This window comes from Protopterus annectens, chromosome 7.part0 (assembly GCF_019279795.1).
Source record: "Protopterus annectens isolate FY-2018-M chromosome 7.part0, PAN1.0, whole genome shotgun sequence".
Taxonomy (NCBI): Eukaryota; Metazoa; Chordata; order Ceratodontiformes; family Protopteridae; genus Protopterus; species Protopterus annectens.
Genome location: NC_056739.1, coordinates 1260132635 through 1260148932, shown reverse-complemented (window position 1 = coordinate 1260148932; position 16298 = coordinate 1260132635). Strand labels below are relative to the sequence as shown.

Below are 16298 nucleotides of genomic sequence, written 5' to 3'. Positions count from 1 at the left end.
CTCATGGTATGCAAGGTTTCCCCAAAAGAGTAATCCTCAGGTGGAGAGGTTGAAGGGATAGATTCTTCAGCATCAGAATCCTCACAGGGAGGAAGAGTATTCCTGCTCAGAAGAGGAATCAGATGAAATGGAAACCTGTTCTGAAGATTCATATTCTATCTCTTGCCTAGGCCTTTTATCAGGTGGGGGATGGGAACCCCTGATCAAAGTAATTAAGTCTTTGGCCTTTTTGAGCATCTGTTTTTTGGGCATGGAGGCCTGTCCATGAGGCTGTTGTACTTGTTTCTTTGTCTTTAAAGGTGCTTTAGTCTTTGCCTTTGAAGCTGAAGTTGTTTTAATGTATAATTGAGTAGGTCTGAAAACACCCTCAGAATCCGATGCCTGCTCAGTGGGTCTGGACCCATCTTAGGGAATAGTCTCCGAAGGTCCAATACCTTGAGCTTCCAGCGGCCGAGTCGACTCCATGTGGGAGTCGGTAGCGGCCTGCGAGTCTAAAGCAGCGGGCGTCAGCGGCTGCAAAGGCGTTTCACTGAGAACTGGTGAATCGGCGACTGGCTTTGAAGAAGCCTCGTCGTCGGTTTTGGACCTTGGATGCCTGTCCTTTTCTTTATCTTTGCGTTTCTTGTGAATTCCGGTAGTCGGAAGGCTATCTGATGACATTGTATAATTAAATCTTCTGCCAAAATAGTGTAATGCAAAATCGTACCGACACTTAATAGTGCGTTGGTTAAATCTAGCACAAAACCGACAACTACGTCGTGGTCAGGGCCTAGGCAAGGAATACAGTAAGAATGAAAGTCCTTATGAGGTATTTGCTTCTCACAAGAAATACAATTATTAACTTTTTCTCTCATTGATCTGGAGCAAGAAAAAGTTTCCCCAATGGGGTACTTAGCTTCTAATGAAGACTTCGGATCTGAAATTCGAACACGAAAATCTCAGGAGTCGGCCAATCGGCACTTGTGAACTGCTTATGTTTTGGGCACCGCGCGGCAAGAAAGACTGAAGAAAATGGTGTCGGCTGCATCTTTTATACCCCTGGCGCACTGACGTCAGGGAAGAGGCGACAGCAACCGACGCCGGACCTAGACTTTGGAATTCTGGCCGACTTAGGGTAGCCTGCCAGCAGGATAACCCAAGTGTAATGACTGCAACAGTGAAACACGAAGAACATCGACATCTAGCATCTGCTTACTGAGGGATGCTATTAGAGAGCTCAAGGAATTAGCCAGGCTGCAAGGTTCATGGTTTGAGGCTGAGTGTGCAGAATCTGGCCTTCCTGCTGGGACAGCAGGGAAGGGGTCTGAGGCAGGTGCCATGGATCCAGCAGTGTCATGCTGCGCAAGAGGGGATACCAGTGCTGGTGTGGCCAGTCTGGTGCAATCAGAATTGTCCTTGGCTTGTCCTGTTTGATCTTTAGCTGAACCTTCAAGAGGAGAGGCAGAGGGGGAAAGGCATAAACCGAGAGGCTTTCCCAGGTAAAGGACAGGGCATCCACTTTCCAAGCTTGACTGTGGGGAAATTTGTGCAGAATTTGTCCAATTGGTAGTTCTGAGGGGAGGCAAACAGGTCTACCTCTGGAGTGCCCCACTTGTTCCTCAAGAGGTTGAATATTATTGGTTCCAGTTTCCATTTGCATGGGTTCATGGGATTTCTGCTCAAGTCATCTGCCAGTGAATTTAGCTTGCCTGGCAGGAATTGAGCTTGTAGGTGCACTTGGTAGCTCAAGGCTGTGTTCCACAGAGCTATGGCTAGTCTGCAGAGAGGGTACGAGTGGGTTCCCTCCTGCTTGTTTATGTATCACATAACTGTGGTGTTGTCTGTCTTTACCAATAGTTAGTCCTGGAAGAATGTGGTCTTTGAAGGCTGTCAGGAAATTCTGTACAGCTAACATTTCTTTTTGGTTGATATGCAGGTGCATCTGTCTCGGGTTCCATTTGCCCTGCCAAGTGAGCCCCCCATGCATAGTCTGATGCACCTCTTTTTAAGGTTTGGGCGGCAGGGGGTAGAGTGAAAGGGAGCCCCTTGTTGTGGTAGCAGGCCTCTGCCCACCAAAGGAACTCTGTCTTTATACAAGGAATGATAGGAATCATTGATTCCAGGTACTGGGAATGTTGACACCATAGGCTTTTTAGATACCATTGTAGTTTCCTCATATGCAGTCTTGCATATGGAATTAGTAGAATGCAAGAGGCCATGAACCCCAGGTTTTGCAGAATTTTCCTTGCAGATAGCTGGGGTTTTGTGGCCAATAGTTTGAAGTAGGTTGTCAAATGAACTTGTTTCTCCGGAGTGAGGAAAGCCAGCTGGGCAGTTGTGTTCAAGCCTGCTCCCAGGAATACAATCTGTTGGCAGGGTACTAGGTGAGATTTCTTTTCGTTTATGGTGTACCCCAGAGAGGTTAGAAGTTTCTTTACAAATGTCAGATGTTGTAATAGCAAGTCCTGGCTTTCTGCCTGAATCAGACAATCGTCCAAGTATGGGTATATCTGAATATTTCTCTGCCTGCAAAATGCAATGGCTGGAGCTAGACACTTTGTGAATACATTGGGCGCAGTAGATAAGCCAAAGGGAAGTGCAGAGAACTGACAGTGCATGGAGCCTGCTCTGAAGAGTAGGTATTTCCTGCAAGATTCCCTTATTAGAATGTGCAGGTAAGCTTCCTTTAAGTCTAAGGTTGCCAACCAGGCATCTTTGCCTAGCATAGGAAGAAGCAGTTGAAGTGTTAGCATTTTGAATTTTGGGATTACCAAAAAGGTGTTTAGAATAGAGAAGTCCAGGATAGGATGCCAGGAGCTGTCTTTTCTCGGTACCAGGAAAAGTCTTGAATAAAAACCTTGTCCCCTTTGTTCGGCTGGGACAGGTTGAATAGCCCTGATACTTAGATGAGAGAGAACCTGCTGTTGGGCCTCCACCCACTGATTTGGGGGTAGGTCTGGCCAACCGTTTGGGGTTAGTAGAGAGTGGAAGTGGCATCTGTATCCTTGGGAAACTATTTTCAAAACCCATAATGAGTTCCCAGTTTTTTGCATGCAAGGCAAGCTTTCCTCCTAAGGGAGCAGGCAGTTGAGCAGGACTTGGGAGGGTTAAGGTTAAGTCATTGTGCCATTTTTCCGTAGGGGGGTGGTTTACTGCTCCCTGCTTTGGAAGTGGGAGCCCCCCACTGCTTAGACCTGTGCGCAGTCTGAGACTGTAACCTAGGTGGTCTGCTGTTCCTAGGTTTGGACTCACCGAGGGCCTGGAATAGACTGGAAAGGACCAATTCTTTGAAGGCCAATGTCTACTAAATCTGGGAGGCTGTACTTGTAGGAAATCTTTAACAGTTTGCATAGATTTAGCTTTTTCCTCCATCCTTTTGAGGACTTCTTCTGCTTTGTTGCCAAACAGGCAGTCTTGGTTTAAGGGAGCATCCAAGTAATTTAGCTTTAACATGATCTGGCAAGTTTTGCTCCTTAAGCCAAGCATGCCTTCTAAGTATAGACCCAGTGACAGCAGCCCTGCAAGATGCTTCTAAAGAGTCAAAACCACATTGCAAAGTATGTTTACCAACTTGTTCTGCAGAATGCATTAAATCCTGTAATTCTTTGTGTTCAGCACAGTCAGGAATCAACATCAGTTTCTGTTCAAGTAGTCACATAATATGCTGCTGGTACTTTAACATATGAAACTGGCAATTTAAAGCCCTAATGGCCAAAGTGGCAGAAGTGTACACTTTCTTACCCCATCTAAGGCTCTAGAATCTCTATCAGAAGGGGTAGGATTTTTGGCAGCAGTAGCCTTAATGCCTTTTGGTCCTTGGGAAATGATCTCAGGATCCGCAGTAGGATTCTTGAAGAGGAACTTGTGAGAGTCAGGTACTCTGTAATACCTGCCAGGTTTTCTGGGAGTTGGAGATAAAGTTTCTGGGGAAAGGCTAGATTCCAAGAAGGCATCATCTACAATGTCCAGACCAGGAGGGATAGCTAATGGCCTGTGTTGAGGAAGGAGTAAGAATTCCCTAAGCCTTTTTTTGGAGTCAGAGTAATCCTGGCTTTCCCAGCGGAAATGCACCCTAAGAGTGTGCAAGGTTTCACCAAAAGAAAAATGTTCTGGAGGGGAAGCAGAGGGAATGGAATCCCTTGCATCAGAATCCTCATAGGTAGATAAGGGCAAATCCTGGTCATCAGAAGGAACAGAAATATCAGATTCCTGACCAGAAGAATCAGAGGAAAAATCAGTTCTAGGTCTCTTAGAGGGGGAAGGCTGGCTTCCCCTAATTAAGATAATAAGGTCTTCAGCCATTCTAAGCATTTATTTTTTTAGGTATACGGGCCTGAGCATGCGGTTTGGACGTCAAGAAGACGGAATGCTGTAATTAAATCAAAAGGTGCTCCAACAAAGTATTAGTTTAAGGGTGTACACACTTATGCAACCAGGTTATTGGACATTTTTTATTTTTTTATATTTTTCTCCTAACAGATTTGTTTGTTTTTCAATTGAACTGTACAGGTTATAGGTCACATTAAAGGTGGGAAAAGTTTTGAAATGATTTACTGTGGTCTCATTTTTTATATCACAAAAACCTGGCATTTTAACAGGGGTGTATATACTTTTTATATCCACTGTATATAAAAGAGCCATACAACAGCATTTGTGTGACCAATATTTGCCATGGAGAGTATCCATGGGAATGGCAGTGTACAGCTAAGTGTACAAAGATGACAATGCAATGCACTGCCATGTAACATTTAGAAGTATTGGTGCTGCTTATGGATATATCAAGTGTGAAGATGCTACTCATGATGGATGGACGTCTCTATAACTGCAAAAATATGCCAGTTGAAATGCTGCAGGAGAATAGTAATGGCTACCATAGGTGATGGGAAAGAACTGCTGCTGCTGTCAATAGCTCACCAACTCTAAGGCTAGCATGTACAATAATTTGTTGAAACTGAGGATTTTTGACATCAATAGCAAAACTTTCCCATGGCCAGTAATTCAGGACCTGTGTGACACCAAGGATTGTTACTGCAGTGCATACTCTTATTATCTTCTCACCGACTTCTTGTATAGATAATCCACTGGCTTCAGAAAGCACACGAATGGGAGCTAATAATGAAGATAGTCTGCAGCAGTTCAAGGCTAAACTGTTAAGTTGGGATTACTTATGTGCTGCTCTTAACAACCTTAGGAAATCTATAGGATCTGAGTGAAATGTCGAGCGGCTTTTAGATAAGACTTATGTTATCAAGGGCAGGGTCCTCAGGCAGCTGTACAATATATGTGACTATCCTTTCCATCTATAGTGTCACTAAGTGTGTGCTGCTCATATACATTCTCAATGGACATAAAAATGCTGACACCCTGTAATATGACCTTGGTTATGCTTTTGGACCACAATCATACTGCTACCCATAGTTTATACTATCTAATTCTAAGCTGGCCACGGTAAATGGAGCTTCTGCTCAATCTTCCTAAATACATGTTCCAACAGCTTGTCTTTTCCATTTTCACAATGCCTTCTGGACTCATGCTTGGACCTGGATCCCTTTCTACACCTACGACATAAGAGTTTATCAGTATGTGAAATGCCTGGTGGCCCTGGCATTCGTGCATCCCTTTGAAGTACCAGTGGCATTTATTGACTTGATGTAATATTTCCATGATGCCATTCTGCCTGTTTGGAATAAAAAGAGAAATGCAGAACACATTTAGAGTGTAACAGAAAATGAGTTTTGGCGCCTGGTCCTGCAATGTGCCACAACATCTTTCAAGGATTACATTGGACCTATGTGCGAAGGAGTGGCATAGAAACCTGAATGTGGTAAAAGCCTGGAATTGCAGGGTGAAATGCCTTCTTGGGAAACAGCAGGTGGATTTACATGTTATCTTCAGGGTTCTGCAAAGTAAAAAGAACAGTGTGGAAACAGTACATGACATAATACTGACAGGAATTCCAGGAATGTCAAGCATAGATGTGTACTGTATGTTGTGTTGTGTGGGTCTCACATATACTTTACTTAAGCACTGACAGTGAATACAGTTAGTGCCATAACATTCAAGTTAACTATCCTCCACAGATATAGCAGCAACTTGACCATTGAGTCTACACATGCATAAGGCAAGTCTTTCATTCTCTATATTCTTCAGTTGCTGTTCTTGACACATCTCAGTCTCTCCTCAGGTTGCTCACATCTCCAATCCTGACATGTGTTCATTGCTTAGTCACTCTGCTGCCCCTGTGTGTGTTCTGTTCATCAGATGTACTTCATTTTGTGTTCCACAATGCTGTACCAGTCTTGCTCTAGCCCTGTCTGCTCTCTCTCTTCCATCCTTTTACTATTTTTGATTTTGGTACCTTGCCCCAATATACTGTGTTTTTGCACCTTACTTTATGGTTGCTATTGTTCTGCTGGGGGAACGCTCTTCTGCTATCTCTTGTTCCTGTGTGCAGTACCCCTGTCCCTTCTTTGACCATCTGTCATCTTTTCCCATATCCTCTATCATGCATCGATTTCCTCCCTATCCATGCTTTCAGTCGGGTGTTGCACAGTAGGTACACTTTACTTAACCTGTAGCTCACACTCTTTGGTTGCACATTGCTGCTTGCACACTCTTTTTACTTTTCCTTGTCTTTACTGTCCCTGCCTCTGTTGATGAGTTGCCATGAGTCTACTCACCCTCCCCAACACACACTACCTATATGCCAAGTTTTCTGCTGTGCAAGTGTTTAGTTATGTTTTCAACAGACTAGATAGTGAATACATTTCAGGAAAAAAAAAAAGGTCTTACAAACTTTCAAAGGTCTCTAACTGTAAGTGTGCAAAATAGTTAATGCAAGAGTGGAGAGTCTAGCAGCTACATTATGTAAACTGAGTAAGCACATAAATACCTTAAAATCAATACTATGGGGGAAATTTTCTATTACCTACATACTTTTTTCCCTGTAAAAATTTAAAGATAAGCAGAAATGGCTAATTATTTCATAAATACAAAAAATAACGTATACATTTCATGTCAAAAGAAGCACTTCACGAAAACTGAAATCAAAATGTGCTTCTAAAAATAACATAAAAATGTGAACCCTACAGAATACCATGTGGTTATAATAGCATAAAATACATGTCTTTATACATTTTCAAAGTACGGAAACAACAAAACAGAAAAAGACATGTACACATCCTTCAGATATAATGTGAACACTTTATTATCAATGAGTGACTGGTATTAGCTTTTGTCTTTGAGTAATAATAGTATTCCAAAAACTATACATCAAAACTGAGGTTTAACTTCATATTTTGTTGTATACTTTTTAATCTGTACTGAAAGAATTTATAGACTCCAAAGTGCATTTTTTCTGTCGATATAACACATTGCACCGTACATAAATAATTACGCAGTAAAAATGACTCCATATTTACAAGTATAATATATATTTCCATATAATATATAAAACTTTATATTAAATCTAGGTAGATGATATTTGGAATAGTCTGCTTCTACACCATTCTTCCAATAATGGAAGGTGACTGTTATCTGTTGACATTGAGCAGTATCTCCAGCCAACAAGGACATGATGTTATGAACTGTCTTGAGTAACATGGACCCCAGCCTTTTGCAAAGCTGATCCGAGCACTATTGGGGTCATAAGGCCCATCTGTGAAATCCAGATCAGCATTGTGTTGTAGAAGGCATGACTTCTCAAAATCAAAGACCTTGATTGAATAGCCAGGCATCACTTTGCGAACAATTAATGTCCTGCAGTTGGGAATGTCCAATGTTGGAGAGTTTACAAAAATAGGATGGGCACTCCGATTGTAGGCAAAAACACCATCTGGCTCTTTACTGAGTAATATCCCATAACCAATTTTACTTCGAGTTCTCCTAACAATCTCATTCCTATTTTCCAGATTAAGTTGTCCAAGGCAGAAGCCATTTCCTTGAGGTAGGTCATAAAATATACTGACAGAAGGTTCATACACTGTGTAAAGGCGCCCCACACGTGTCCGATGTTCCCAGTAAGCAACATTACACCAATGAGTCTGTTTTGTGGTATCAGGTGACATACTGACATCTAAAATAAAAAGAAAAAAAAACACCAGTTACACAGGTTAAATTATTACTATATAGGTTAAATGATCAGTTAAGTATAACATTTTGTACAAAATGGACAATGTTGCAAATTTCATCTTAATGCATACAGTATACAAAACCAATTAGTCTAATACAACCTTCAGAGTTCTTATTAACTGATAAGAGTGAGTGGTCAGCTTTTATTCTTACTTGCTATTTCACAGAGAATGATACCGAGAGCCTGAAATCAACACATTCCAACAACACAGTTTTTTTTAAAGATAATGTCAAAAGCACTACCACTCACTTCTACAAATGAATGTCTACAGTAAATAAAGAGAATATGTCACAAACAGGAAAACATTAACTGTTTACCTGAAGTACAGACCTCTGATAATACCTCAACAATCATTAGTAAAAGTCCGTTGACTACATCTCTCTTCTCAATTTTAGCCATCTCTTTCTATAATCTTGTTGAAAAAAAAAACATACATGAATCCACTGCCACCAGAAGGGGGCATATTCAAAATACCTTCATACGAGAACTAGAACAAAGTTTCAGCTGGTTGAAAGGAATGAATACTGGATAAGAACTCATTGAATATGGAAAAGTAAGGAAATGTAAGGAAAAGTAGGACCTATAAAACATCCAACTGAGATACAAACTAATGCGTCAGGAACAAAAAAATTACACACTTGAAATGTATGTAAGCTTTCAATATGTTTTGTTAACTGGAAATGTCCAGCTAGGCAGAACCCATTTTCAGAGGAGGTTTAAACAACAAAAGGATGAAAACCAAAGCCCAACAACCTCTCTTCCCCTGCAAAATGAATTAAAAAAAATGCTATTTAAGATGGAAGATGACACATTTCAATGATCATATGACAGATTTTATGGAAAAAAGGAGTGTGACGATAAAAAACAAAGACTTTTTTTATCACTGAGAAGGTATTTAAGTATGTGTAACTGTTTTTTTGGGAGGGTAACATTTTGTGTGTTATGAAAGAACTAATCAAAGAGATCATGGGATGAGGTTTGCTATAGCAAATAGTCCAGTTTACCTTAAAATTCATCAACCAATCATGACATGCACTAAACAGAAGAAAGGCGACCGAGACCACACAGGTAGAAATGAACTGCAGTGGGGATTGGCAGATGTGTCTAGAATGGATGGAAGATAAAGGACAGGTGCTGAACAAGCACTTTCTGTCAGACAGATGTCAACCACTGGGCATTATTACAAATTCACATTTTCTACTAACCAAAACATCGATCTCACAGAGACAGTTTGTCTAAACAAGAAAACAAATCACAAATCATAACTTTTAGTTATGTACTTACCATAACGATAGATATATGCGATCCATCTCGCCTACATTCGTAACTGATGGGCTTGGAGCCGAGAAACGGCTCTGACTCGGCCCGATACACTAGCACGAAGTCTCTGATTGGCTGGGCCAACCCCTCTATCCCAGGATGCACCACACCCAAGCCCCCAGATCTTGTTTGCCCCACACAAACTCTCCCTCACATGCACTCAATTCACAGAGATACGTGAACCAGAGAGAAGAAACAAGACCTTCAGTGGAAACCCCAAAAATGTTTCCTCCAAATCCTTCAGGTAGGGGGCAGGGGGGGGGGTATATACGAATGTAGGTGAGATGGATCGCATACATCTATCATTATGGTAAGTACATAACTAAAAGATGTAGTACAATCCTATCTCGCCTACATTCGTAACTGATGGGACCGCGTCCCTAGCACCTAGACCCTGGGAGGCTCACTGGAAAAAACACTCCTGAGCACTGTGGAACCAAAGGACGCCCGACCTCTGGACGCCAAGTCTAATTTGTAATGAGAAACAAAGATGTGTGGAGAAGACAAAGTGGCAGCAGCACAAATTCCATCCACAGGCAGTCTGGAGTGGAAAGCTGTTGAAGTTGCCATGGCCCTAGTAGAATGAGCTCTAACTGGGAATGGAAGGGACCTTCCTGTCGATGAATAAATGAAGGACACACAATCCCTGATCCATCTGGCGATCGTGGCCTTAGTGACTGGTTTGCCAATTTTGTTATCTGCAAAGGCAACAAAAAGTTGATCTGACTTTCTGTCCTGCTGCGTCCTATCCAGATAGAAATGTAATTGTCTATGCACATCCAACTGGTGAAATCTGTATTCTGCATTGTTGGAAAAAACGGGAAAGAAGACTGGAAGCTCAATAGATTGTTGAAGGTAAAGATCAGAAGAAACCTTAGGGAGAAAGGATGGATTTAATCTCAGGGATACTCTGTCCTTATGGAAAATGAGATAAGAAGGCTTTGCAGAAAGGGCTTGAAGTTCTGAAACCCTTCTGGCCGAAGTAACAGCTACCAAAAATGCGGTCTTCCATGACAAGAATTTTTTCTCACAAGTTGTTGCTGGTTCGAATGGAGGGGATGTCAAGGCACCAAGGACCACATTCAAATCCCATGGCAAAACTGGATGCGATATAGGGGGACGAAGCAACCACGCTCCTTTAAAAAAAGCCTTACACAATTTGTGACTCATGAGTGAAGGATCAAAGGGAACATGATAATTGGAAATTGCTGCTAATTGTACCTTCAGTGTAGAAACGGCGGAACCTTGGCTAAAAAGAGAAGCCAAGAAATCCAGAACCGTGGAAACAGGGGCTGTCAGGGGATCAAGGTTATGCCGCTGGGCCCAAAGAGCAAATTTCCTCCATTTGCTAAAATAAATACCTTTGGTAGAAGGCTTATGCGAAGAGGACAATATTCAAATCACCTCAGGCGAAAAGGCATGTTGCCTGACTAAGGTTGGAAGCGGAGCAGCCAAGCCGCCAGTTTGAGAGTCCGTAAAGACGGATGGGCCTGCCCCGACTGACGAGTCAGGAGGTCCGGAATCGGATTCAGGATCCAGGGGCTGTCCACCGCATACTTCCGCAGGAATGGAAACCACACTTGACGGGGCCAGAATGGGGCTATCAGGATTATGGTGCTTCCCAGACAGATCGCCTTCTGAATCAGTCTGGGCAGTAGAGGAAGTGGAGGGAAGGCACAGAGTAGACTGGAGGGCCATTTGTGAACCAGCGCATCCCTGGGTTCTTCCCCTTGAGCAGGGATCAAGGAGAAGTAGTCGCACTTCGCATTCAGCGGACTGGCGAATAGGTCGCAGCAAGGCAACCCCCACCGGGCGAAGATCCGATCTGCCACTTGATCGTTCAGGGACCATTCGTGGGGCATCAGGATGCCCCTGCTCAGCCTGTCTGCTATAACGTTGGATTTCCCGGGAATGTGAGTTGCCACTAGAAACCTCTGGGAAGCAATCGCCCATTCCCACACTCTCATGGCTTCTCTGCAAAGGGGGTAAGACCTGGTTCCTCCCTGTTTGTTGAGGTACAAAACCACTGACATATTGTCTGAAAGAATCGCAATCGTCCCCAGTGGGAGAGAGCTGTGTAGTGCCTGCAACGCTAGAAGCACCGCTCTCATTTCCAGGACACTGATATGTAGGCGAGTCTCGTGATCTTGCCAAGTGCCTTGGACAGTCCTGCCCAGATAATGCGCCCCCCACCCTATCTGGGAGGCATCCATGGTCACCGTGGCAACGGGGGATGGAGGGTAGAAGGATTTGCCCAGGTTCAGGTTGGAGGAGAGAAGCCACCAGTGAAGATCCTGCCGACACGAGTCCGTGATAATTATCGGGTGGGACAACGGAAGTTCCTGGAAGGACCATTGGCTCGATAGGAGCCACTGTAGAATCCGCATGTGCAGTCTTGCTAGCGGAACTAATAGAATAGAGGCCGCCATGGATCCTAAGAGTTGAGGGATTAACCTGGCCGGAGCTTTCCGACGGGGCAATAGGTCCTTGACTTGGTTCTGTAAAACCCTTATCCTTTCTGTTGGGAGGAAGGCTCGCATTTCTAAAGAGTCTAGCTCTGCGCCTATAAAGGCAACACGCTGTGATGGCAGCAATACAGACTTTTCCCAGCTGAATGTTATGCCTAGCAATTGACCCAATTTGATGGTAGTAGTCACAGCATGACTGAGTAGATGCTTGGTGGGAGCAGTGAGGAGCCAGTCGTCTAGATACGGAAACACCTGGAATCCAAGACGCCTCAGGTGAGCCGTTACCACTGCCAGGCACTTGGTAAACACCCTGGGGGCTGTGGTGAGACCAAAGAGCAGGGCTCGAAACTGGTAGTGACTGGTTCCCAGGCGGAAGCGTAAATGAGCCCTGGACGCCTTGTCTATCTTGATGTGATAATAGGCATCCTTGAGATCGATGGAGCACATCCAAACTCCTTCTTCCAGCAATGGAAAAATGGATTGTAGCATGACCATCTAGAACTTGGACTTCTTTACGAAGCGGTTGAGACGGCTAAGATCCAGGATAGGTCTCAAGTCCCCTGTTCTTTTTGGCACCAAAAATAATCTTGAGTAAGTTCCTAATCCAGCCTGGCCTTCGGGGACTGGCTGAATGACTCCTTTTTCCAGCAGCTTTACCACTTCTGTAGCTGCCTGAACCCTTTGACTGGGTGGAATGTCCGGGATTTTCCTGGGAGGGGGGGGGATGAATAAACGGGATGGTGTAACCTCCGGCGATGATCCGGAGCACCCACTGATCCTGAGTGATGGACTCCCAGGCTTTCAGGTGCTCCGAAAATCGACCCCCAACTGGCTCCAGAGACGCACAGTCGGGCCGTCCCTCAGGGACGTTGGAAGGATGAACCGCGAAAGGATTCGCGGTCTCCTGTGTTGCGGGGGTCTCCGCCGCCTCTAGGGCGACGTCTTCCAGAATAATTCCCCCCTCCCCTGCCTCTGGAGGGGGGTTCACCTTGATGAGCCGGGAAAGACCTTTGCGATTTCTTGAACCACATCTTTCCTCCCCTCTGAGCCTTGGGATAAGGTCTCGTGGGAAGCGAAAAACGGGCCCCGACAGCAGACAAGGTCTTGCCCTCCTGCTCGCATCTAGTGAGGGTGTCCTTCACCTTGGGTCCAAAGAGGAAGGACCCATCAAAGGGAGTGTCTGTGAATGAAGACTTGAACGCCTCCGCAAAGTGACACAAGCACATCCAAGCCTGCCTCCTTAGGGCTACGCCCGAACACGCTGCTCTACCCGCTCCCTCGGCCGCATATGAAATGAGCCTCATGGACGAGTTAATGACGGACGACAGGGTCGCTAGCTGGGCGTTGACAGACTGAGCCAACGCCTCAGGCACATTACCCGACAGGGTATCTCCCAACTCCTTCACGAGATCCCTTTGTAGTCTTGTGAAATGGCACAAATAATTCAGTGACCGCAGGGTAAAGGTCGCTGAAGATAGGGTACGCTTCCTGTACCTACCTATGCTCCTAGATTCCTTGATAGGCGGATGGATAGACGTCGAAGCCTCTGCCACATCCTGTTGAGTGGCAGATGCCACCACCATAGCATCTACCGGAACTCCCTTAGTGAGAAATTGCTTATCGGGGGGTGCAGACAAGAATTTATTGGGGCGAGGGGGGACAGGCTCCACAGAGTCAGGGTGTTCCCACACCCTTCGACAAATAATGTCCAGTAATTCGTCGAAGGGTGGAGATACCCAGGAGGCGGAGGGCTGGGCTCCAAAGTCCTTGAGGAACACAGACTCTTCCGTGGAAGGGGTCTTGGAAGGCCAGTTGCCCCTCTGTCTGAAGATCTCGAGTATGTCTGAGAACGAGACATAGTCAGAGGACGACTTAGCGGATCCTTCCGCATCATCCAGATCAGTGTCTGAGGTGACGGACTCATCTGGGGAGTCCATGTGCTTCCTCTTACATATCTTTTTCCTAGGGGTCTCTTCAGGCAAGGACTCTGAAGGCCCTTCGGAAACTAGGGGACCACAGAAGGAGGTATCCTCAGTCCTGGGAGCCCCGCTGTCCGAGGACAGGGGTGCAACAGAGGCTCCAGTCGCCGTGTCCAGGGAAGGAGCTACAGATTCCGGGGAAGTAACTAGGGGCTTTGCCAGCGCACTCCTCATAGCCTCGAGGGCGGGTCCACTACAGTCTGCCGAAAGACCCACCTCCGAGGCCCTGACCACAGTCGGGGCTCCCCTCACCGAAGCACCAAGAGGGAGACTCAGAGCCAAAACCTGAGGCCCCGATGACTCCCCGTCAGGCCCGACCGAAGAGCCACGAGTACCAGGACCTGTCGAAAGTATTGAGAAGGTCGGAGCAGAAGTTGGTGCCGACGGACTAGCAGTGGGTCTCGGAACCGACCGACAACTTCCCCAGCTCCTGTAAACTCCGGTTCCGACGACCCTAAGGTTGTCGAAGGAGGAAGCAATGATACAGGCAAGGCTGGCTCCGGAGCCAACTGGGCTGGAGCCGACAGTAATTTGGAGAAGACCGGTGACTGTAGAAGCCTCTGGACAACCCTGTCCAGATCCGAATCAGAGAGCCTAGAGGATTTGGTGGAAACAGAAGGGGCTCGACAAACTGTCTCCATAGGCTCCAAAATCACCGTAGGAGTTCGGCTCCGAATCGGCTCCAACAACATTGGAGCCGAGGAAGACTCGAGAAACACCGAAACTTCCTTCGGAGCCGATGAAGTAGGAGCCGAAGAAACCAATCCCGGAGCCGACCCTCTGTCTATCGGCTCCGAAGCCATAGGAGCCAAGGGGGGAGATCCCAATTTCAAACCCCTTTCCATCGGCTCCGAAGCCCGTGGAACCGAGGAAGGGGATGCAGAACTTGGTCTCTCATCTGTCGGCTCCGAGGGCAATGGCGCTGAAGATGAAGACATAGATTTTCCTCTTTTGGCCGGCGGATCCGACAGGTTGGTCGGAACAGACGACCTCATCTTCTTACCACGAGGCTCTGAAGATTGAAGTGCCTCTTCAAAGGAAGGTCTGATTAATCCTTTTAAAATCAGTTTATTTTTCCTCTCCTGGAGGACTCTCGAGGAGAAGGCATGGCAAACACTGCAAGACTCTTGCAAGTGCTTGGCCCCTAAACAGTACACACAGATGTCATGGCCATCTGTGATAGACATTTTGTATCCGCATTTGGTACATTTCTTGAAGCCAGAAGGCTTATGCTCTTTCCCAGACATTCACACGAAACACACACAGAAGAAGGAAAGGAATGGGAGTGGAGCTCTAACTTAAACACTCTAAAGGTAGGGCTAAGGCCCTCTAAGTTAAACGGGCCTAGCCCACCAAACACCTGGAATTTACCACAGAAAACAAACTTTATCCTGAAACAACCAATACACAGTCAGACAAGATAGCTATGAAAATAGCTGTTTCTGGTTAACTCTTAAGAAAAAGCCCACAAAAAGCCAAAGATTTGACTAAAAATAGGGTACTTAGCCACAGCCAACTCAAGACCACGTTGTATCTCTAGAAGCGGCAAACGAGATCTGGGGGCTTGGGTGTGGTGCATCCTGGGATAGAGGTGTTGGCCCAGCCAATCAGAGACTTCGTGCTAGTGTATCGGCCGAGTCGGAGCTGTTTCTCGGCTCCGAGCCCATCAGTTACGAATGTAGGCGAGATAGGATCGCACTACATCTCCTTGTTTTCCTTGTCGGAATTTCACCACTCTCTTGTACTGTGACTAACTTTCTCCTTAAAGTTCAGAGCAGTTTCTAAATCTATCTTTTCTGCTAAATGAGCACTTACTGTAATGTGACATGAAAGGGGAACCTTTAGTTTTATACAGGCCATGGCCTGGTCTTCTAAAGTTTCAGGCTCACACAAACTCATGCACACATACAAAATCAAAGGTGTAGTTGTTATGCTAGGCATCTCAGTTGTACATTTTTTTTCTACACTGGCATTTCTCAAGTGTCTTTTGTAGTTAATAAGCAATGAAGGTACTTCCCATTCGAGACACAATCTAACACTGGCAACATAATAATCCCAAAGAAGGGATAATGCTAGCCCAAAAGGGAGTAATTGCAAAACCTAACTTGGTACAATAGAAGGTACTATATACTCTCTAGTGTCTTTGTGGTTTCTGTTAGTAGACCAAAAAACAAAATTCTACCAAGAAATGTTGGCACAAGCTACTGTTATCTCTGATTGGGGATGCAGGCTGATTTGGTACTAAGGTAACTTCGTACCAAAACATTCCAAACCTTGGCCATTACAGTTTTGCTATACTCAGACCAGGGTTGCCAGGCGTCCCTATGTGAGAGCAGCCCAATCCTCAGTCCTGCAGTGCCTTTTGAAAATCCCATCAAGACAGCCTTCGCTGTGTGATTTTTGATTGGCTCGTACACCGGC

The 16298-nt window shown here is 45.2% G+C and overlaps 1 protein-coding gene across 1 annotated transcript in view; it reads right to left on the bottom strand.

Moving 5' to 3' along the window:
• Positions 1-7162: 7162 nt before the first annotated feature.
• Positions 7163-16298, bottom strand: part of SMAD6 (SMAD family member 6) — a 509609-nt gene continuing 500473 nt past the window's right edge. The window contains exon 4 of the mRNA XM_044077875.1: positions 7163-8053. Coding sequence (XP_043933810.1) covers positions 7512-8053 — 542 coding nt within the window. The 3' untranslated portion in view covers positions 7163-7511. The remainder of the gene's footprint in view (positions 8054-16298) is intronic.